The following is a 17,510-nucleotide window of genomic DNA, read 5'->3' as shown; positions in this document are numbered from 1 at the left end:
AAATCATTTCAAAACTTTTCCCACCTTTAATGTGACCTATAACCTGTACAATTCAATTGAAAAACACAAATCTGTTCAGGGGAAAAAACATAAAAAATAAAAAACGTACAATAAGTTGGTTGCATAAGTGTGTACACCCTTAAACTAATACTTTGTTGAAGCACCTTTTGATTTAATTACAGCATTCAGTCTTTTTGGGTTCACACCTGCCATCAATTAAAATGACTCTGATTAACCCCAAATAAAGTTCAGACATTTACTCCGTTGCATCCTCCAGCAAAAGCCAGGGTTCATGGAGAGCTTACAAAGCATCACAGGGATCTCATTGTTGAACAGTATCAGTCAGGAGAAGGGTACAAAAAATTTCCATGGCATTAGATATACCACGGAGCACAGTGAAGACGGTCATCAAGAAGTGGAGAAAATATGGGACAACAGTGACATTACTGAGAACTGGACGTCCCTCCAAAACTGATGAAAAGACAAGATGAAAACTGGTCAGGGAGGCTGCCAAGAGGCCGACAGCAACACTGAAGGAGCTGCAGGAATTTCTGGCAAGTACTGTTTGTGTCCTACATGTGACAATCTCTCGTATTCTCCATATGTCTGGACTGTGGGGCAGGGTCACAAGACAGAAGCCTTTTCTTACAAAGAAAAACATCCAGGCCCAGCTAAATTTTGCAAAAAAATACATCAACTTTCCCAAAAGCATGTGGGAAAATGTGTTATGGTCTGATGAAACCAAGGTTGAACTTTTTGGCCACAATTCCAAAAGGTATGTTTGGTGCAAAAACAACAGTGTGCATCAACAAAAGAACACCATACCCATGGTGAAACATGGTGGTGGCAGCATCATGTTTTGGGGTTGTTTTTCTTCAACTGGAACAAGGGCTTTAGTCAAAATGTAGGGAATTATGAACAGTTCTAAATACCAGTCAATTTTGGCCCAAAACCTTCAGGTGTCTGCTAGAAAGCTGAAGAGGAATTTCATCTTTCAGCATGACAATGACCCCAAGCATACATCGAAATCAACAAAAGAATGGCTTCACCAGAAGAAAATTAAAGTTTTGGAATGGCCCAGCCAGAGCCCAGACCTAAATCCAATTGAAAATCTGTGGGGTGACCTGAAGAGGGCTGTTCACAAGAGATGCCCTTGCAATCTGACAGATTTGGAGTACTTTTGCAAGGAAGAGTGGGCAAATATCGCTAAGTCTAGATGTGGCAGGCTGATAGACTCCTACCCAAAAAGAATGAATGCTGTAATTAAATCAAAAAGGTGCTTCAACAAAGTATTAGTTTAAGGGTGTACACTTGTGCAACCAGCTTACTGTACGTTTTTTTATTTTTTATGTTTTTCCCCTGAACAGATTTGCTTGTTTTTCAATTGAATTGTACAAGTTATAGGTCACATTAAAAGGTGGGAAAAGTTTTGAAATTATTTATCATGGTCTCATTTCTTACATCAGAAAAACCTATCATTTTAACAGGGTGTGTACACTTTTTATATCCACTGTACCTGACTAACAAGTCCACTTTATTGCTTCTTTATTGATTGTATTTCAGTTTGCTCATAATCCAGGGGTAGAGTCAGTTGTTACAAAATGGGTTTGCCTGCTCTCACTGTTGAGTGGAAAGGTTTTGATTCCAGCTCTGCATTTTAGCAATAGAAAGTGCTGGAAACATCATTGTTACCCACTTACATTTTAACTGCTTTTTGAAGATTGCCACTCTCAAATCTGGATTCAAAAGACAGGGTAGGTGTCTCCTGACTGTCAGCACTAGATGTGAAATTCTTTATATGCCTCCTACTGCCACCAACACGGGAACGAGTGAAATAGGACATTTTTGTGGCTTAATAAACACACAGAAAGAAAAGGTCTTATGAGTAGCAGTTTTAAAGTATTTGATCAAATAAAAAGCATTAAAAAAGATACACTTTTCTATGAGGGTTCAGATCACTGTTGGTTTCAAATTGTGTCTGGAAATAAAAATCCATCTGCATGTTGAGTGTTACCAGAATCTACACAATACACAGTAATTCCTTTTTCTTCTCCCCCTGGCAAAGGGGTCTGCTCATAGCCTGTCGGTTGATAAAACGGTTCTGGTTCTGGAGGATCCCACTCTATCAATACATGGACAGGCAAAAAATTTTGAAAATAAAATAACCAGGAAGCAGTGTAACATTTCTGGATGAAAAGCATAAAAGAATGAATACCTATGTGATGGATTTTGTCACAGATGACTTCACATTCAACCGGCCAGCGAACACCCTGGAAAGGACAAGAAATGGAAGGGATAGAAAAGAGATCCAGTGGTTCCCTCAGGCGTGGGACTGGCTTTCCACCATCAAGGTCAAGTAGAAGCTGCCTGGTCCTGAGATATTTCTCCATGTTGAAAGAGACTAGATGTAAGTCACAAAAGTAAATATAAATTAAAAACTAAATTTAACCACACCCACAGAAAGCAAGAGAAGACAATTGAGAAGGGAGGTCCTGAAGCTTAAACTAGTGGATTAACTTGAGCAGCTTGTGTTCACTTCCCAGAATATTTTATAAAGGCAGTACAGTGGTGCTTGAAAGTTTGTGAACCCTTTAGAATTGTCTATATTTCTGCATAAATATGACCTAAAACAACATCAGATTTTCACACAAGTCCTAAAAGTAGATAAAGAGAACCCAGTTAAACAAATGAGACAAAGATATTATACTTGGTCATTTATTTATTGAGGAAAATGATCCAATGTTACACGTCTGTGAGTGGCAAAAGTATGTGAACCTTTGCTTTCAGTATCTGGTGTGACCCCCTTGAGCCCATCTGAGTTCCATCAATGATGGCAAGCCGTCCTGGCCCAGATGCAGCAAAACAGGCCCAAACAACCACCACCATGTTTCACAGATGGGATAAGGTTCTTATGCTGGAATGCAGTGTTTTCCTTTCCCCAAACATAACGCTTCTCATTTAAACCAAAAAGTTCTATTTTGGTCTCATCTGTCCACAAACCATTTTTCCAAAAGCCTTCTGGCTTGTCCACGTGATCTTTAGCAAACTGCAGACGATCAGCAATGTTCTTTTTGGAGAGCAGTGGTTTCTCCTTGTGACCCTGCTATGCACACCATTGCTGTTCAGTGTTCTCCTGATGGTGGAGTCATGAACATTAACATTAGCCAATGTGAGAGAGGCCTTTAAGTGCTTGTAAGTTACCCTGGGGTCCTTTGTAACCTCACTGACTATTACACGCCTTGCTCTTGGAGTGATCTTTGTTGGTCGACCACTCCTGGAGAGGGTAACAATTGTCTTGAATTTCCTCCATTTGTACACAATCTGTCTGACTGTGGATTGGTGGAGTCCAAACTCTTTAGAGATGGTTTTGTAACCTTTTCCAGCCTGATGAGCATCAAAAACGCTTTTTCTGAGGTCCTCAGAAATCTCCTTTGTTCGTGCCATGATACACTTCCACAAACATGTGTTGTGAAGATCAGACTTTGATAGATCCCTGTTCTTTAAATAAAACAGGGTGCTCACTCACACCTGACTGTCATCCCATTCATTGAAAACACCTGACTGTAATTTCACCTTCAAATTAACTGCTAATCCTAGAGGTTCACATACTTTTGCCACTCACAGATATATAATATTGGATCATTTTCCTCAATAAATAAATGACCAAGTATAATATTTTTGTCTAATTTTTTTTTATCTGGGTTCTCTTTATCTACTTTTAGGACTTGTGTGAAAATCTGATGTTTTAGGTCATATTTATGCAGAAATATAGAAAATTCTAAAGGGTTCACAAACTTTCAAGCACCACTGTACATTTCAAAATTTGTGAGGTGACCTAGGCCATGACCTAACAGTTAGGTTACTATTTGTTATGGACTTTGTAACTACAAAATAATGTCTGAACAGTACAGAAAGCTAATGAACTGAACATCTATTACGTGTTTGACTAACACAAGAAATATATTAAGTGACGATAGAATTAGATTTTAAATTGATATAAACATTGAAACAGTTGTACATAGTATTTTGTTGTGGACACCTTATCTACATATATTAGTCTTTTACTGGACAATCATCAGCATCATTTAATTCATCCATCCATTATCTGTAACTGCTTATCCTGTGCAGGGTTGCAGGCAAGCTGGAGCCTATCCCAGCTGACTATGGGCGAGAGGCGGGGTACACCCTGGACAAGTCACCAGGTCATCGCAGGGCCGACACAGAGACAAACAACCATTCATACTCACATTCACACCTACAGTCAATTTTGAGCCACCAATTAGCCTAACCTGCATGTCTTTGGACTGTTGGGGAAAATGAAGCACCCGGAGGAAACCCAAGCAGACATGGGGAGAACATGCAAACTCCAAATAAAAAGGCCCCCGTCGGCCACTGGGCTTAAACCCAGAACCTTCTTGCTGTGAGGCGACAGTGCTAACCACTCCACCACTGTGCCACCCCTCATTTAAATCCATCCGTCCATCCATCCATTATCTGTAGCCACTTATCCTGTCCTACAGGGTCGCAGGCAAGCTGGAGCCTATCCCAGCTGACTATGGGCGAAAGGTGGGATACACCCACCTTGACCCACAAGTCGCCGGGGTATTGAAGGGCTGACACAGACAGACAACCATTCACACTCACATTCAGACCTACGGTCAATTTAGAGCCTCCAATTATCCTAACCTAAATGTCTTTGGACTGTTGGGGAAAATGAAGCACCCGGAGGAAACCCACGCAGACATGGGGAGAACATGCAAACTCCACATAGAAAAGCCCCCGTCGGCCACTGGGCTTAAACCCAGAACCTTCTTGCTGTGAGGCGACAGTGCTAACCACTCCACCACCATGCCGCCCCTCATTTAATTCATAATGTTACTGTAGCAGTTGGGGTGGAGTACAGAAAAGACGGCAGGCCAGAACTAAGTTCCCCAAGAAAACTCTTTTTATTATAGCTTTTCAGCTTAAACTATACACACACACACACACACAAGCCTCCTGGCTGGAGAGAGACTCCTTCCTCTCCTCTCTCTCCTTATATAGGGTGTGGTCACTGGGGAAGACACACAAACACAGATTAACCAACATCAGGTGCAGTGATTCTGCCACTTACCTTCCCTGACTCCGTCCTCCGGTCACAGACCGACGCTTGACCACGCCCCCACTGCCACATACCCCCACCGCCTGACTCACGCCGGGCAGCCGTCCGGCCCGCAGTCGACTCCCCCCTCCCCCCCTTGACGGAAGAGGAAGTCCGCCACGACCATCTGCGCCCCCGGCCTGTGGACCACCTTGAAATTAAAGGGCTGGAGTGCCAGATACCAACGGGTGATCCGCACGTTGGCATCCTTCATGCGGTGGAGCTACTGGAGGGCCACATGGTCAGAACAGAGGGTGAAAGAGCGCTCCAGGAGGTAGTAGTGGAGGGCGAGGACCGCCCACTTGATCGCCAGGCACTCCTTTTCGATGGTGCTGTAGCGCCCCTCACACACCGACAGTTTCCTGCTTATGTACAGGATGGGGCGGTCCTCCCCCTCCACCTCCTGGGACAGAACGGCTCCCAGCCCTCTGTCCGACGCGTCCATCTGCAACATAAAGGGGAGAGAAAAGTCAGGGGAGTGTAACAGTAGCCCCCCACACAGTGCAGCCTTCACATCAGAGAAAGCCTGCTGCCATTGCTCCGTCCACTGGACCGGATCTGGTGCCCCCTTTTTAGTGAGATCAGTCAGCGGGCTGGTGACGTCCGAATAATTAGGTATAAACCTACGATAATAGCCAGCCAGCCCCAGGAACTGTCTCACCCCCTTTTTGGTCTTGGGCCTCGGGCAGGCCGCAATCGCTGCCGTCTTGTTAATTTGGGGACGCACCTGCCCGTTGCCCAAGCGGAAGCCCAGATACCGTACTTCCACCCGCCCAATCGCACACTTCTTCGGGTTGGCTGTGAGACCCGTCTGCCTCAGCGACCTAAGGACGGCCCTCAGGTGTTGTAGGTGCCGCGGCCAGTCATTACTATAAATAATTATGTCGTCGAGGTACGCGGCCGCATAGGTGGCATGGGGGCGGAGGACCCTATCCATCAGCCGCTGAAACGTAGCGGGCGCCCCAAACAGCCCAAAAGGAAGTGTGACAAACTGGTGTAAGCCGAACGGTGTGGAAAAGGCCGTTTTTTCTCGGGATAATGGAGTCAAGGGGATCTGCTAATAACCCTTTGTCAAATCCAGTGTCGAGTAAAAGCGAGCCGTGCCTAGTCGATCGAGCAACTCATCAATACGAGGCATTGGGTACGCGTCAAATTTAGACACCGCGTTGACTTTTCTATAGTCCACACAGAACCGGACCGATGGTCCAGTCACTGTGGGACTCCTCAACGATGCCCATTTTGAGCATGGCCTCGAGTTCTTCCCGAACCACTTTTTTCTTGTGTTCGGGTAACCTGTAAGGGCGGCTGCGCACTACCACCCCTGGGGGCGTCTCAATGTGGTGCTCTATGAGGTTGGTGCGGCCAGGCAGGGGTGAGAACACGTCTGAAAACTCGGTCTGCAACTTGGCAACCTCCGCGAGTTGGGTCAGGGAGAGGTGGTCTCCACAGGGGACCGGAGAGGTACGTGATGCCAATGTTCCCTTTTGAACCTCCGGCCCCAGCTCCACCTTCTCCGGAACCACCGACACCAATGCCACGGGGACCTCCTCGTTCCAGAGTTTGAGCAGATTGAGGTGGTAAATCAGTAGCGCCCCACCCCTGTCCGTTCGCCTCACCTCATAGTCAACATCCCCAACTCGCTGTGTGACCTCAAAGGGTCCTTGCCACTTGGTGACTAATTTGGAGCTCGATGTGGGCAACAGTACGAGTACTTTATCTCCCGGTGCGAACTCCCTAAGGCGCGTACCCTTGTCGTACAGGCGGGTTTGTCGTTCTTGGGCCTGCCGTAAATTCTCCTGGGTTAGGTGGGTGAGTGTGTGGAGTTTTGCGCGCAGATCAATAACGTATTGGATTTCATTTTTACTTGACGAAGGTCCCTCCTCCCAATTTTCCCGCAGCACATCTAGAATGCCGCGCGGCTTACGCCCATATAACAATTCAAACGGGGAGAACCCTGTGGAGGCTTGGGGGACCTCTCGCACCGAAAACAACAAGGGTTCGAGCCACTTATCCCAATTACGTGCGTCCTCACTTACGAATTTTTTAATTATATTCTTAAGGGTGCGATTGAACCGTTCAACTAAACCGTCCATTTATGGGTGATACACGCTGGTGCAGATCGGCTTAATACCCAACAACCCATACAGTTCATTCAGTGTACGTGACATAAACGAGGTGCCTTGATCAGTCAGAATCTCTTTCGGGCTTCCAACTCGGGAGATAACGCGGAACAGCGCTTCCGCAATACTGCGTGCTGAGATATTGCGAAGAGGCACCGCTTCCGGGTATTGCGTTGCATAGTCCACCAGAACTAATATAAAGCGGTACCCTCGCGTTGACCGATCTAATGGCCCGACGAGATCCATCCCAATTCTTTCGAACGGGGTCTCGATTAATGGGAGAGGGTGCAAAGGCGCTTTTGGAATGGCCGCTGGATTTACTAACTGGCATTTGCGGCACGCCGTACACCACCTACGGACATCGCCGCGAATCCCTGGCCAATAGAACCGGGCCATTATTTGGGCTAGTGTTTTATCCTGCCCTAAGCGTCCAGCCATGGGATAAAAGTGAGCCACCTGGAATACCAATTCCCGGCAGCTCTTTGGAATCAAAAGCTGTGTGACTTGCTCTTTCGTCTGAGTGTCCTGCGTCACTCGGTATAATCTATCCTTAATAATGGAAAAATAGGGGAAGGACGGGGTGGCATTTGACTGGAGCGTTTGACCATCGATTACTCTCACTTGGTCGAATGCATGCCGCAGAGTCTCGTCTCGCGACTGCTCTAACGGGAAATCCCCAAGGGATTCCCTGAGAGAGGGGGGAGGAGCCTGCTGCTCCTCACTCTGACGCGGAGATGGCGTAGACGGCTCTGTGACAGCTGCTCCCGCCAAAGCGACACCGGGACCTCCCCCTGTTGAATTACGGCAGGACCCACTCTTCACTAGATGGCTCATTAATTCCCCGAATCCCAGCCAATCAGTCCCCAAAATTATAGAGTGGGTGAGGCGAGGATTAACTGCCGCCTTTACGCTAAATTTTTCCCCTCGGAAAAGAATGTGGACCGACACTAAAGGGTAGCTATGAACATCCCCGTGCACACACAACACCTTCACCCCCTGTGCTCCCCCCAATGCCTCGTCTTGCACCAGACTTTGGTGAATTGAGGTCTGATTACAGCCAGAGTCCACCAAAGCCTGATGTGTATCCACTTGGATACTCACCGGTATGCAATACACTCCGGCCCAATCGAGGGCGGCTCCTGGCGCGTCGGGGATCCGAACCACCGCACCCACTGCCATCGCCGAGCACTGCCGTTGGAGGTGGCCCGGCTCCCCGCAGCGCCAGCAAACCGGCCCAGGCTTCCTCTCTGCACTGGTGCTCTGGGGCTCACTCACCTGGGGGGGGGGGACAGACACAGAAGGGAAAAACGGGAGGGCACCGCGGGTGCGACAGGCTGGCTGGGGTGGAGCCAGCCCCCGTCTCCACGGTGGGGGAACGGGACGAGGACGAGACACAGGAGGAGAGGGGGGGAGAGAGAGAGAGAGAGAAGAAGAGGATGTCCGCTGTCCTGCCATCGGAACAGCCGCCAAATGGTCCTCCGCCAACTCGATAGCCGGATCCAGCGACGCCGGACAGTGGCACTGGACCCACTCCGCGGTTCCCTCTGGTAGGCGGGCGATGAACTGCTCCAGTATCACCTGATCGATGATCCCCTCGGCGTCGCGGTTGTCGGCCCTCAACCACCGCCAGCAGGCGTCCCGGAGCTGCTGGCCAAACGCGAACGGCCGGCCGACTTCCTCCAGACACAGAGCGCGGAAGCGCTGACGCTGTTGTTCCGGGGTGCGCCCCACCCGCTGGAGGACGGCCCGGCAAAGGTCCACGTAGACCAGCCGGCGGTCGGCAGGGAGCTGTAGCGCAGCCAGCTGCGCCTCGCCTGTTAGCGGGGGAGGAGGCGCGCCACGTGCTGTTCCACCGGCCAGCCCGAGGCCTCTGCTGCCTGCTCGAAGAGTGTGATGAAGGCCTCGGGGTCGTCATGCGGGCCCATCTTAGTGAGGGTGAGGGGAGAAGGGCCCGCGGCGGTGGAGGTGGTGGACCCCGCCGACGCAAGGAGGTGCCGGAATGCCTGTCAGTCTTTTTGCTGTGCCAGCACCAGGGCCTCGAACCGGTGCTCCTGCTCCTTTTGGAGGGTGACTAGCGTCTGGTGCTGGCTCTGCTGGGCTGTGGCGAGGGCGTGGACCAGGTCCGCGAAGTGGGAGGACTCCATGGGGCTGTTCTTTTTCCCGTGCTCGATCCCGGGTTTCGGCACCACTGTAGCAGTTCGTACGGGTGGAGCACAGAAAAGACGGCAGGCCAGAACTAAGTTCCCCAAGAAAACTCTTTTTATTATAGCTTTTCAGCTTAAACTACAAACAAACACACACACACACACACACACACACACACACACACACACACACACACACCTCCTGGCTGGAGAGAGACTCCTTCCTCTGCTCTCTCTCTCCTTATATAGGGCATGGTCACTGGGGAAGACACACAAACACAGATTAACCAACATCAGGTGCAGTGATTCTGCCACTTACCTTCCCTGACTCCGCCCTCCGGTCACAGACCGACGCTTGACCATGCCCCCACTGCCACAGTTACATTTCAGTTGAGGTAACTGAAGCAGGTATAAATTTTCTTTGTTATGGCATATGATATGTTAATGTGATTAATTTCAAATGGACTGAACTAAAGATATTCTGAATGAAATGTGTGTGTCATAACAAATGGTGCATGAAAAATAAAATTTACAAATTTCACTGACTAAGAACATTCACCACGAGTTGGCCTAGTGGTTAGCATGTCTGCCTCTCAATGGGGAGATCGTGAGTTCTACTCATAGTTGGGTCATACCAAAGACCATCATAAAAATGGTACCTACTGCCCTCTGGCAAAGCACGCTGCAATACAGATGTGAGTGGGGAGTCAAACTCTCGTGGTTAACAGAGGACTAGCCCCCCACTGTAACCCTAGCTATGTAATACGGAGATTGGGGCCGCCCTATGCACCACATGGTGTAGGAAGGACTTTGATAAGAACATTCAACTAGAAAAGTTATCATTTAATCACATTTCAACTTGAACACTTCTGCTATTTAAGAAAAAAAAAATCCACACCTTACCTTGTCCCTGATGTGCCTGTAGATGTTTCTCATCCACGTCTGTGCTGTCAGCAGTTGAATGGAGGATATCTGGAGCCACAGAATCATGGCTGCTCTCCCATAGTCTCCCTGTTGAAACATTTCTCTGAAGAAATGTAGAACTCTGGCCTAAAAAATAAAATGCATATTCAAACAAGCAATTAAACCTCATGTTACTGATAAACAGCAGGTTGCTAAGTATCTGGACCATATATTACACTTCAAATGCACAAGATAAAATTTGTCCTACAATTTGTACTCAACTTAGATATGTTCTTATTTTAAACTCAAATAGGTTGCTTGACAATCAAAACATAAAACTGCTTCAATTTTTCCCCCAATAACAGAACAAAGACTATTACTCACTAGTTAAAACTTCACTGAAACTTAACGTACAAGCAAAGATGAATGATGCATTAGAGAGCAGACGTACCTGTAAAAAATCCATAATGCTTTAAATGCCGCAGAATGAATGTCTCATAGGGATCATCTGAGGTCTTAATGAAAGAAAAACAAGTATATACAGTGGTGCTTGAAAGTTTGTGAACCCTTTAGAATTTTCTATATTTCTGCATAAATATGACCGAAAACATCAGCTTTTCACACAAGTCCTAAAAGTAGATAAAGAGAACCCAGTTAAACAAATGAGACAAAAATATTATACTTGGTCATTTATTTATTGAGGAAAATGATCCAATATTATATCTGTGAGTGGCAAAAGAATGTGTACCTTTGCTTTCAGTATCTGGTGTGACCCCCTTGTACAACAATAACTGCAACTAAACGTTTGCGGTAACTGTTAATCAGTCCTGCACACCGGCTTGGAGGAATTTTAGCCCATTCCTCCGTACAGAACACCTTCAACTCTGGGATGTTGGTGGGTTTCCTCACATGAACCGCTCACTTCAGGTCCTTCCACAACATTTTGATTGGATTAAGGTCAGGACTTTGACTTGGCCGTTCCAAAACATTAACTTTATTCTTCTTTAAAGACCCACTGACAACTTTTTACACCACGTAATCAGGGCTTAATTTAAGCCGGAACATGACGGAACAAGATCCGTAACCTCCGCTGTCAGATCCGGCAGCTATTTTCATTTCATTCGGTGTTCCGGCAGCTATTTAAATGGATCAGATCACCTCCGTGACCATCACAAAGGGAAAAAAATCAAACAATAAATTAAATAAGTAAATAAAATTTGTTTAGTGTTCGGTTTTGATATCTGTTGTTGATTTCTCTCCTATGACATCCACAAAATCTATGCGAAAGGGGAAGGGGGGGGAGACATGGGGTGTATACTTCCGCTCAATAGAACACCGGGTTTTTTGTAGCCGTTAGCTTGCGCTGTGGAAAAAAATGGCAAAAAAAACAAGAAAGCTTACTAAAATTTTTAAAATGAATTCTCCAACTTGTTTTGTAAACCCTTTATTTCTTAACTGTTACTTGAATTGATTGCACTTATGTTTGCTGGCACTGCTTTTAATGAGCAGGAGAAAAACAGGGAGGGCTCGGAAAATGACCGCAGGTTGGAATCGAACCCGGGTCCCCGTTATTTATGGTATGGCGCCTTATCCACCTAAGCCACGAAGTCCCGCTGGCGCTGCTTTTAAATCCCCTACTTAAATCCTTAAAATAAGTCATTTAACTCATGCCTTGTGTGATCTGATCTCCAATGGTGACATAAACCAGTTGTGATATGAATACAGTCTGTTATTTTAGAAGATAAATTTAATATATAATTTAATATATAGCCTAATAAAAAATAATATTTTATAACAAAATATCACGACATATTACTGTCTGTAACTGTTCGTCACTAAAGCATTTTCTAAGATCATAATGTCTGATATTATTATTATTATTATTATTATTATTATTATTTTTACACACACAGTAAGCGCGTGTGCGTAAAGTTATAGTAAACCGCCCCCTGCCTTTTTTTTTTTTTTTTGAGTCGCCGGATCCACCCACCTTCTGCGTTCCGGGACCTCCCACTTCACAAATTAAGCACTGCACGCAATATGTATATTTATTGTTTTATTGCTGTATTGTGAAATAAAATATCCAAAACTCAACTTGAATAAAGAAAATCAAGAATTTCAGAGCCGATTTCGTGTTTTTTGCCCCGGCTTCTACAAGCGCCATGAGCCATTTGCCCGTTTTTGCCGCTAGGGTGAGTGACGTCACATCAGTGTATGTCGTTCTGGATTGCATGAAAACAATGTCTGCATGGTCTGTGACAAACCTCAGATTCAATATTTGGTATAACCTCCTCTGCATGATCTGGCACATGTACATTGGGTTCTGAGTCTTCTATTTCTTGGAGCGTCTAATTTGAAGAAAGTTGCATTATATTATAGTCTGTCAGTATTTCGATTTCTATAATAAGACACGGAGGGGGTGATGAAAGGAATTTGTTGTAATTTTTTTTCTTTTATGGTATAGGAAAAAACATGCCGGATGACATCTTATATCTATCACTCCACACATATATCATGTATATTATCCTAACTAAATATATGAAACAAGGTATTGGCCTTTCAGTTGTTGTACATTACTGGTATTAGCTGCTTTGGCCTATTGATAAGTAATATGCAATGATATAAGACGCATTTGTGACGTTACAACAAATTTTAAACAACATACATGTATTGAATGTAGCACACATAGCCACGTACCCTGGCTCGTTCTCTTTTGGCAAAGGCACCACCGGACTTTGGCTTTTTGACCGCCCCTTTGGGGGGTCTGCTGTCATCTGTTTCTCTTTTGACAGATTGATTCAGCCCGGGCCTGTCAAACAACGTCGGCACAGCTGACTCCTCCAACACCAGTGGATAAGTTGGATCAAACGTTCTTCGAGTTCTGGATGACAAAGTGAAACAGTGCTCCTCGAAATGTGCTGAACAGAGACGTGACCATTTTGTTGACTTCCAGTTCGGACGTGTTTTGGAAACGTTTCTTTCCCACTCTTTTGCTATTTCAGGGTGTTTTTTCCAAGGAAAGGAATGGAGTTTCACTCCTTCCGACGTGGTGTTAGAACACCCGTAAGCCACACATATAATCCCTTTTCGGTTAGACGCCATTTAACTTTTTCACGCAAGGAAATCACAACAAAACCACAGCTCAATATCACAAGACTTGTGAGAACTGAACCAACATAGTGACTTGTAAACAAAAACGACACACTGACTTCCGGCATCTCTGAATGAGCCCAGTTCATATCCAGGTCAATCTCCCTGCGCGAAATTTAAAATTACTTCTGATGTTTAAAACGGACAGTTAAACCAAGAATTAAAACCAGAATTTATCTTTGGAGTCATATATTGTTTGTTTAAAAATTAATACGAAATGACTGTCAGTGGGTCTTTAACCATTCTTTGGTAGAACGACTTGTGTGCTTAGGGTCATTGTCTTGCTGCATGACCCACCTTCTCTTGAGATTCAGTTCATGGACAGATGTCCTGACATTTTCCTTTAGAATTCACTGGTATAATTCGGAATTCATTGTTCCATCAATGACTGCAAACTGTCCTGGCCCAGATGCAGCAAAACAGGCCCAAACCATGATGCTACCACCACCATGTTTCACAGATGGGATAAGGTTCTTACACTGGAATGCAGTGTTTTCCTTTCTCCAAACATAACGTTTCTCATTTAAACCAAAGAGTTCTATTTTGGTCTCATCCTTCCACAAAACATTTTTCCAATAGCCTTCTGGCTTGTCCATGTGATCTTTAGCAAACTGCAGATGAGCAGCAATGTTGTTTTTGGAGAGCAGTGGCTTTCTCCTTGCAACCCTGCCATGCACACCATTGTTGTTCAGTGTTCTCCTGATGGTGGACTCATGAACATTAACCAATGTGAAAGAGGCCTTCAGTTGCTTAGAAGTTACCCTGGGGTCCTTTGTGACCTCACCGACTATTACACGCCTTGCTCTTGGAGTGATCTTTGTTGGTCGACCACTCCTGGAGAGGGTAACAAATGGTCTTGAATTTCCTCCATTTGTACACAATCTGTCTGACTGTGGATTGGTGGAGTCCAAACTCTTTAGAGATGGTTTTATAACCTTTTCCAGCCTGATGAGCATCAACAACGCTTTTTCTGAGGTCCTCAGAAATCTCCTTTGTCCATGCCATGATACACTTCCACAAACATGTGTTGTGAAGATCAGACTTTGATAGATCCCTGTTCTTTAAATAAAACAGGGTGCCCACTCACACCTGATTGTCATCCCATTGATTGAAAACACCTGACTGTAATTTCACCTTCAAATTAACTGCTAATCCTAGAGGTTCACATACTTTTGCCACTCACAGATATGCAATATTGGATCATTTTCCTCAATAAATAAATGACCAAGTGTAATATTTTTGTCTCATTTGTTTAACTGGGTTCTCTTTATCTACTTTTAGGACTTGTGTGAAACGCTGATGATGTTTTCGGTCATATTTATGCAGAAATATAGAAAATTCTAAAGGGTTCACAAACTTTCAAGCACCACCGTAATATAAAAAGCCAAGCAAATGAATGAATCAGAATGAATTTTATGAATTATTCCAAAAATAACAACCTTTTTTTTTCCCCATTTGTGATACTGCCACATCTTTCACGTTGGGTTTTTTTGTTTGTTTGTTTCATTTGAAGTCTACTTATGGAAACAACATTTTGGGTTTTTTAGTTTTAATACCTTTCTCATATCCTTCTTATCCTTTTCAAAATTCCAGCTCTTTTAGTTTTCATATAAGAGACATTTTCTTACTTTCACAGTCTTTGGTCTAAAGTGGGCCTTTTTGTTTTTCTTTGCATTTTAAACTTGTGCCAAACTTGGATTAAGTGTTCATTTTAAACCAAATGCAACCCAAAGAATTCAGTAAGAAAAATAAACGCCATATAAGTTATATTATATTTTTAATTGTTGTATTGTAACCTCTCAGACATTCTGGTTTCAGTTTTGTGCTCAGTGAAGCTCTATTATTAACAATTATGGAACATTTTATACTCCAGTGTTTCCAAGTAAAATGTTTTATGATTTAAAAAAAAAAAAGGTTTCATAAGACGGTGAATGCATGCGACAGAAAAGTTGATAAAAATTACCGAAAGTTAGTTACTTTACTCACCTGCATATCATCCAACCTCATATACAGCCGACATTAACAGCTAAACTGATAAGCTCCCTTTAGTACTCATTAGCTTAGCAAGCGATACTTAGCTATTTATGTAACGCAGATACGTTAATATATGACGAGGTAACTTTTTAATTAAGTGTAAACACTGATATTGCTGACCATCATATGCACCGTTTGAAAACACGTAAATAAAATCCCATTACTGGCCAAATACACTGAAAAACTCTACCTTGACTTTGTTAATAGCCAACAATGGGCTAGTAATAAAGCTAACTAAAACAACAGGTTCTTTTTTATAAACCTCGCAGTTGCTAGGCAACTGACGTCAGGGGTAGGGTCGTTACCATGGGCACCATGCGCACTTTACGCACAACAGGCTTTAAAAAAAATAAAAATAAGAATACCAAACTGTGCCGGAGGAAATGTAGTCAACATAAAATAATTAATGTTGATTAGTAAAGAGGTAAATGGTTACCAGTAGTGATACAGTAGGCTACAATTTCTTCAGAAAGAAGCCCACTGACCGGAAGTTATACATACTTGACTTTTAATTTGTTGGTTGTACTGATTTTGTGTGCCGCTTTTTAATCAGACGTCTGTTTGGGTTTCCAGAAATTGTAGTAAATTAACCTTAACCTCTAACCAATGTACGCTATATCACCAAAAGTGTGTGGACACCTGACCATCAAACCCACATGAGAGTAAACCGGTGCTACAAAGAAAGAAAGAACTTTAGATATCATCACACACTTGTGAAATTCCTCTCTGCATTTAACCCATCTAAAGCAATGAGCACACACACATACCCAGAGCAGTGGGCAGCCATGCTAACAGCACCCGGGGAGCAGTTGGGAGCTGAGGTGCCTCGCTCAAGGGCACCTCAGCCCAAGGCCGTCCCATATTAACCTCACCGCATGTCTTTGGAGTGTGGGGGAAACCCACGCAGACACGGGGAGAACATGCAAACTCCACACAGAAAGGCCCTTGCCGGCTCAAACCCAGAACCTTCTTGCTGTGAGGCGACCGTGCTAACCACTACACCACCGTGTGATTCTTCCCTAAAAAAGTTGGAAACACACAATTGTATTGGACATGCTTTAGAATTAAGATTTCCCTTCACTCTAACTAAGGGGCTCAAACCTATTCAGCATGACAATACCCCCGTGCACAATGCAAACTCCATGAAAACATCATTTGCCAATGTTGGAGTGGAAGAACTCAATAAGTCGCCTGCACAGAACCCTGACCTCAGACACTTTTAGGGTGAGCTGGAACATTGACTGCACCCCAGGCCTCCTTGCCCTACATCAGTACCTGACCTCACTAATGCCCTTTTGGCTGAATGAGCACAAATCCCCACAGCCATGCTCCAAAATCTAGTGAAGCAGTAGAGGCTGTTATAACAGCAAAGGGTACACTAAATCTGGAATCATGTGACGTTCAACAAGCACATACAGTATGTGTATGACGACCACATGCTCACAAACCTTTGGCCACGCACTCACCAGCCACTTTAATAGGAACTTGTTCTTGATTCTAAAATTCTTGTTCTTGGGTGGCAGGAGTGGAACCCAATGTGATGATCTGTTGTTGCAGAAAATGCTTTTCTGCTCACCATGGTTGTAAAGAGTGATTATATGAGTTACTATATCCTTCCTGGTAGTTCAAATCAATCTGGCCATTTTCCTCTGACTTTTCTCATCAGCAAGGTGTTTTCACACACAGAACTGTCCCTCATTCAGTGTTTCCCCTTCACACCATTCTGTGTAAACTCTAGAGACTGTTATGTCTGAAAATCCCAGGTCAGCAGTATCTGAAATACTCAGATCAACACATCTAGCACCAACACCCATGCCACAGTTAAAATCACAGAGATCACACACTCTCCATTCTAATGTTTGACGTGAACATTAACTAAACTCTGTACCTGTATCTGCATGTTTTTATGCATTATGCTGCTGTCACATGACTGGCTGATTGGATAACTGCATAAACGGTGTCTCTATTAAAGCAGACAGCGAGTGCATTACCAACGGGATTGCTGAAAGGCATAGTTTT

At 44.6% G+C, this 17,510-nt stretch overlaps 1 protein-coding gene across 2 annotated transcripts in view; it reads right to left on the bottom strand.

Annotated features, from left to right (window-relative positions):
- The window catches only part of agbl2 (AGBL carboxypeptidase 2), a 36,187-nt gene extending 20,521 nt beyond the window's left edge, over positions 1 to 15,666 (bottom strand). For both annotated transcript variants that reach the window (XM_060914766.1, XM_060914767.1), the window contains exons 1-6: positions 15,444 to 15,666; positions 10,759 to 10,822; positions 10,308 to 10,454; positions 2,216 to 2,401; positions 2,015 to 2,122; positions 1,701 to 1,851 (exon numbers count right to left, since the gene is read on the bottom strand). In XM_060914766.1, the coding sequence (XP_060770749.1) occupies positions 1,701 to 1,851; positions 2,015 to 2,122; positions 2,216 to 2,401; positions 10,308 to 10,454; positions 10,759 to 10,822; positions 15,444 to 15,464 (677 nt within the window). In that variant the 5' untranslated portion in view covers positions 15,465 to 15,666. The remainder of the gene's footprint in view (positions 1 to 1,700; positions 1,852 to 2,014; positions 2,123 to 2,215; positions 2,402 to 10,307; positions 10,455 to 10,758; positions 10,823 to 15,443) is intronic.
- Between the last annotated feature and the right edge of the window lie 1,844 nt (positions 15,667 to 17,510).

Source organism: Neoarius graeffei, chromosome 2 (genome assembly GCF_027579695.1).
Source record: "Neoarius graeffei isolate fNeoGra1 chromosome 2, fNeoGra1.pri, whole genome shotgun sequence".
Classification (NCBI taxonomy): domain Eukaryota; kingdom Metazoa; phylum Chordata; class Actinopteri; order Siluriformes; family Ariidae; genus Neoarius; species Neoarius graeffei.
This window is presented reverse-complemented; position numbering and strand designations above follow the sequence as displayed.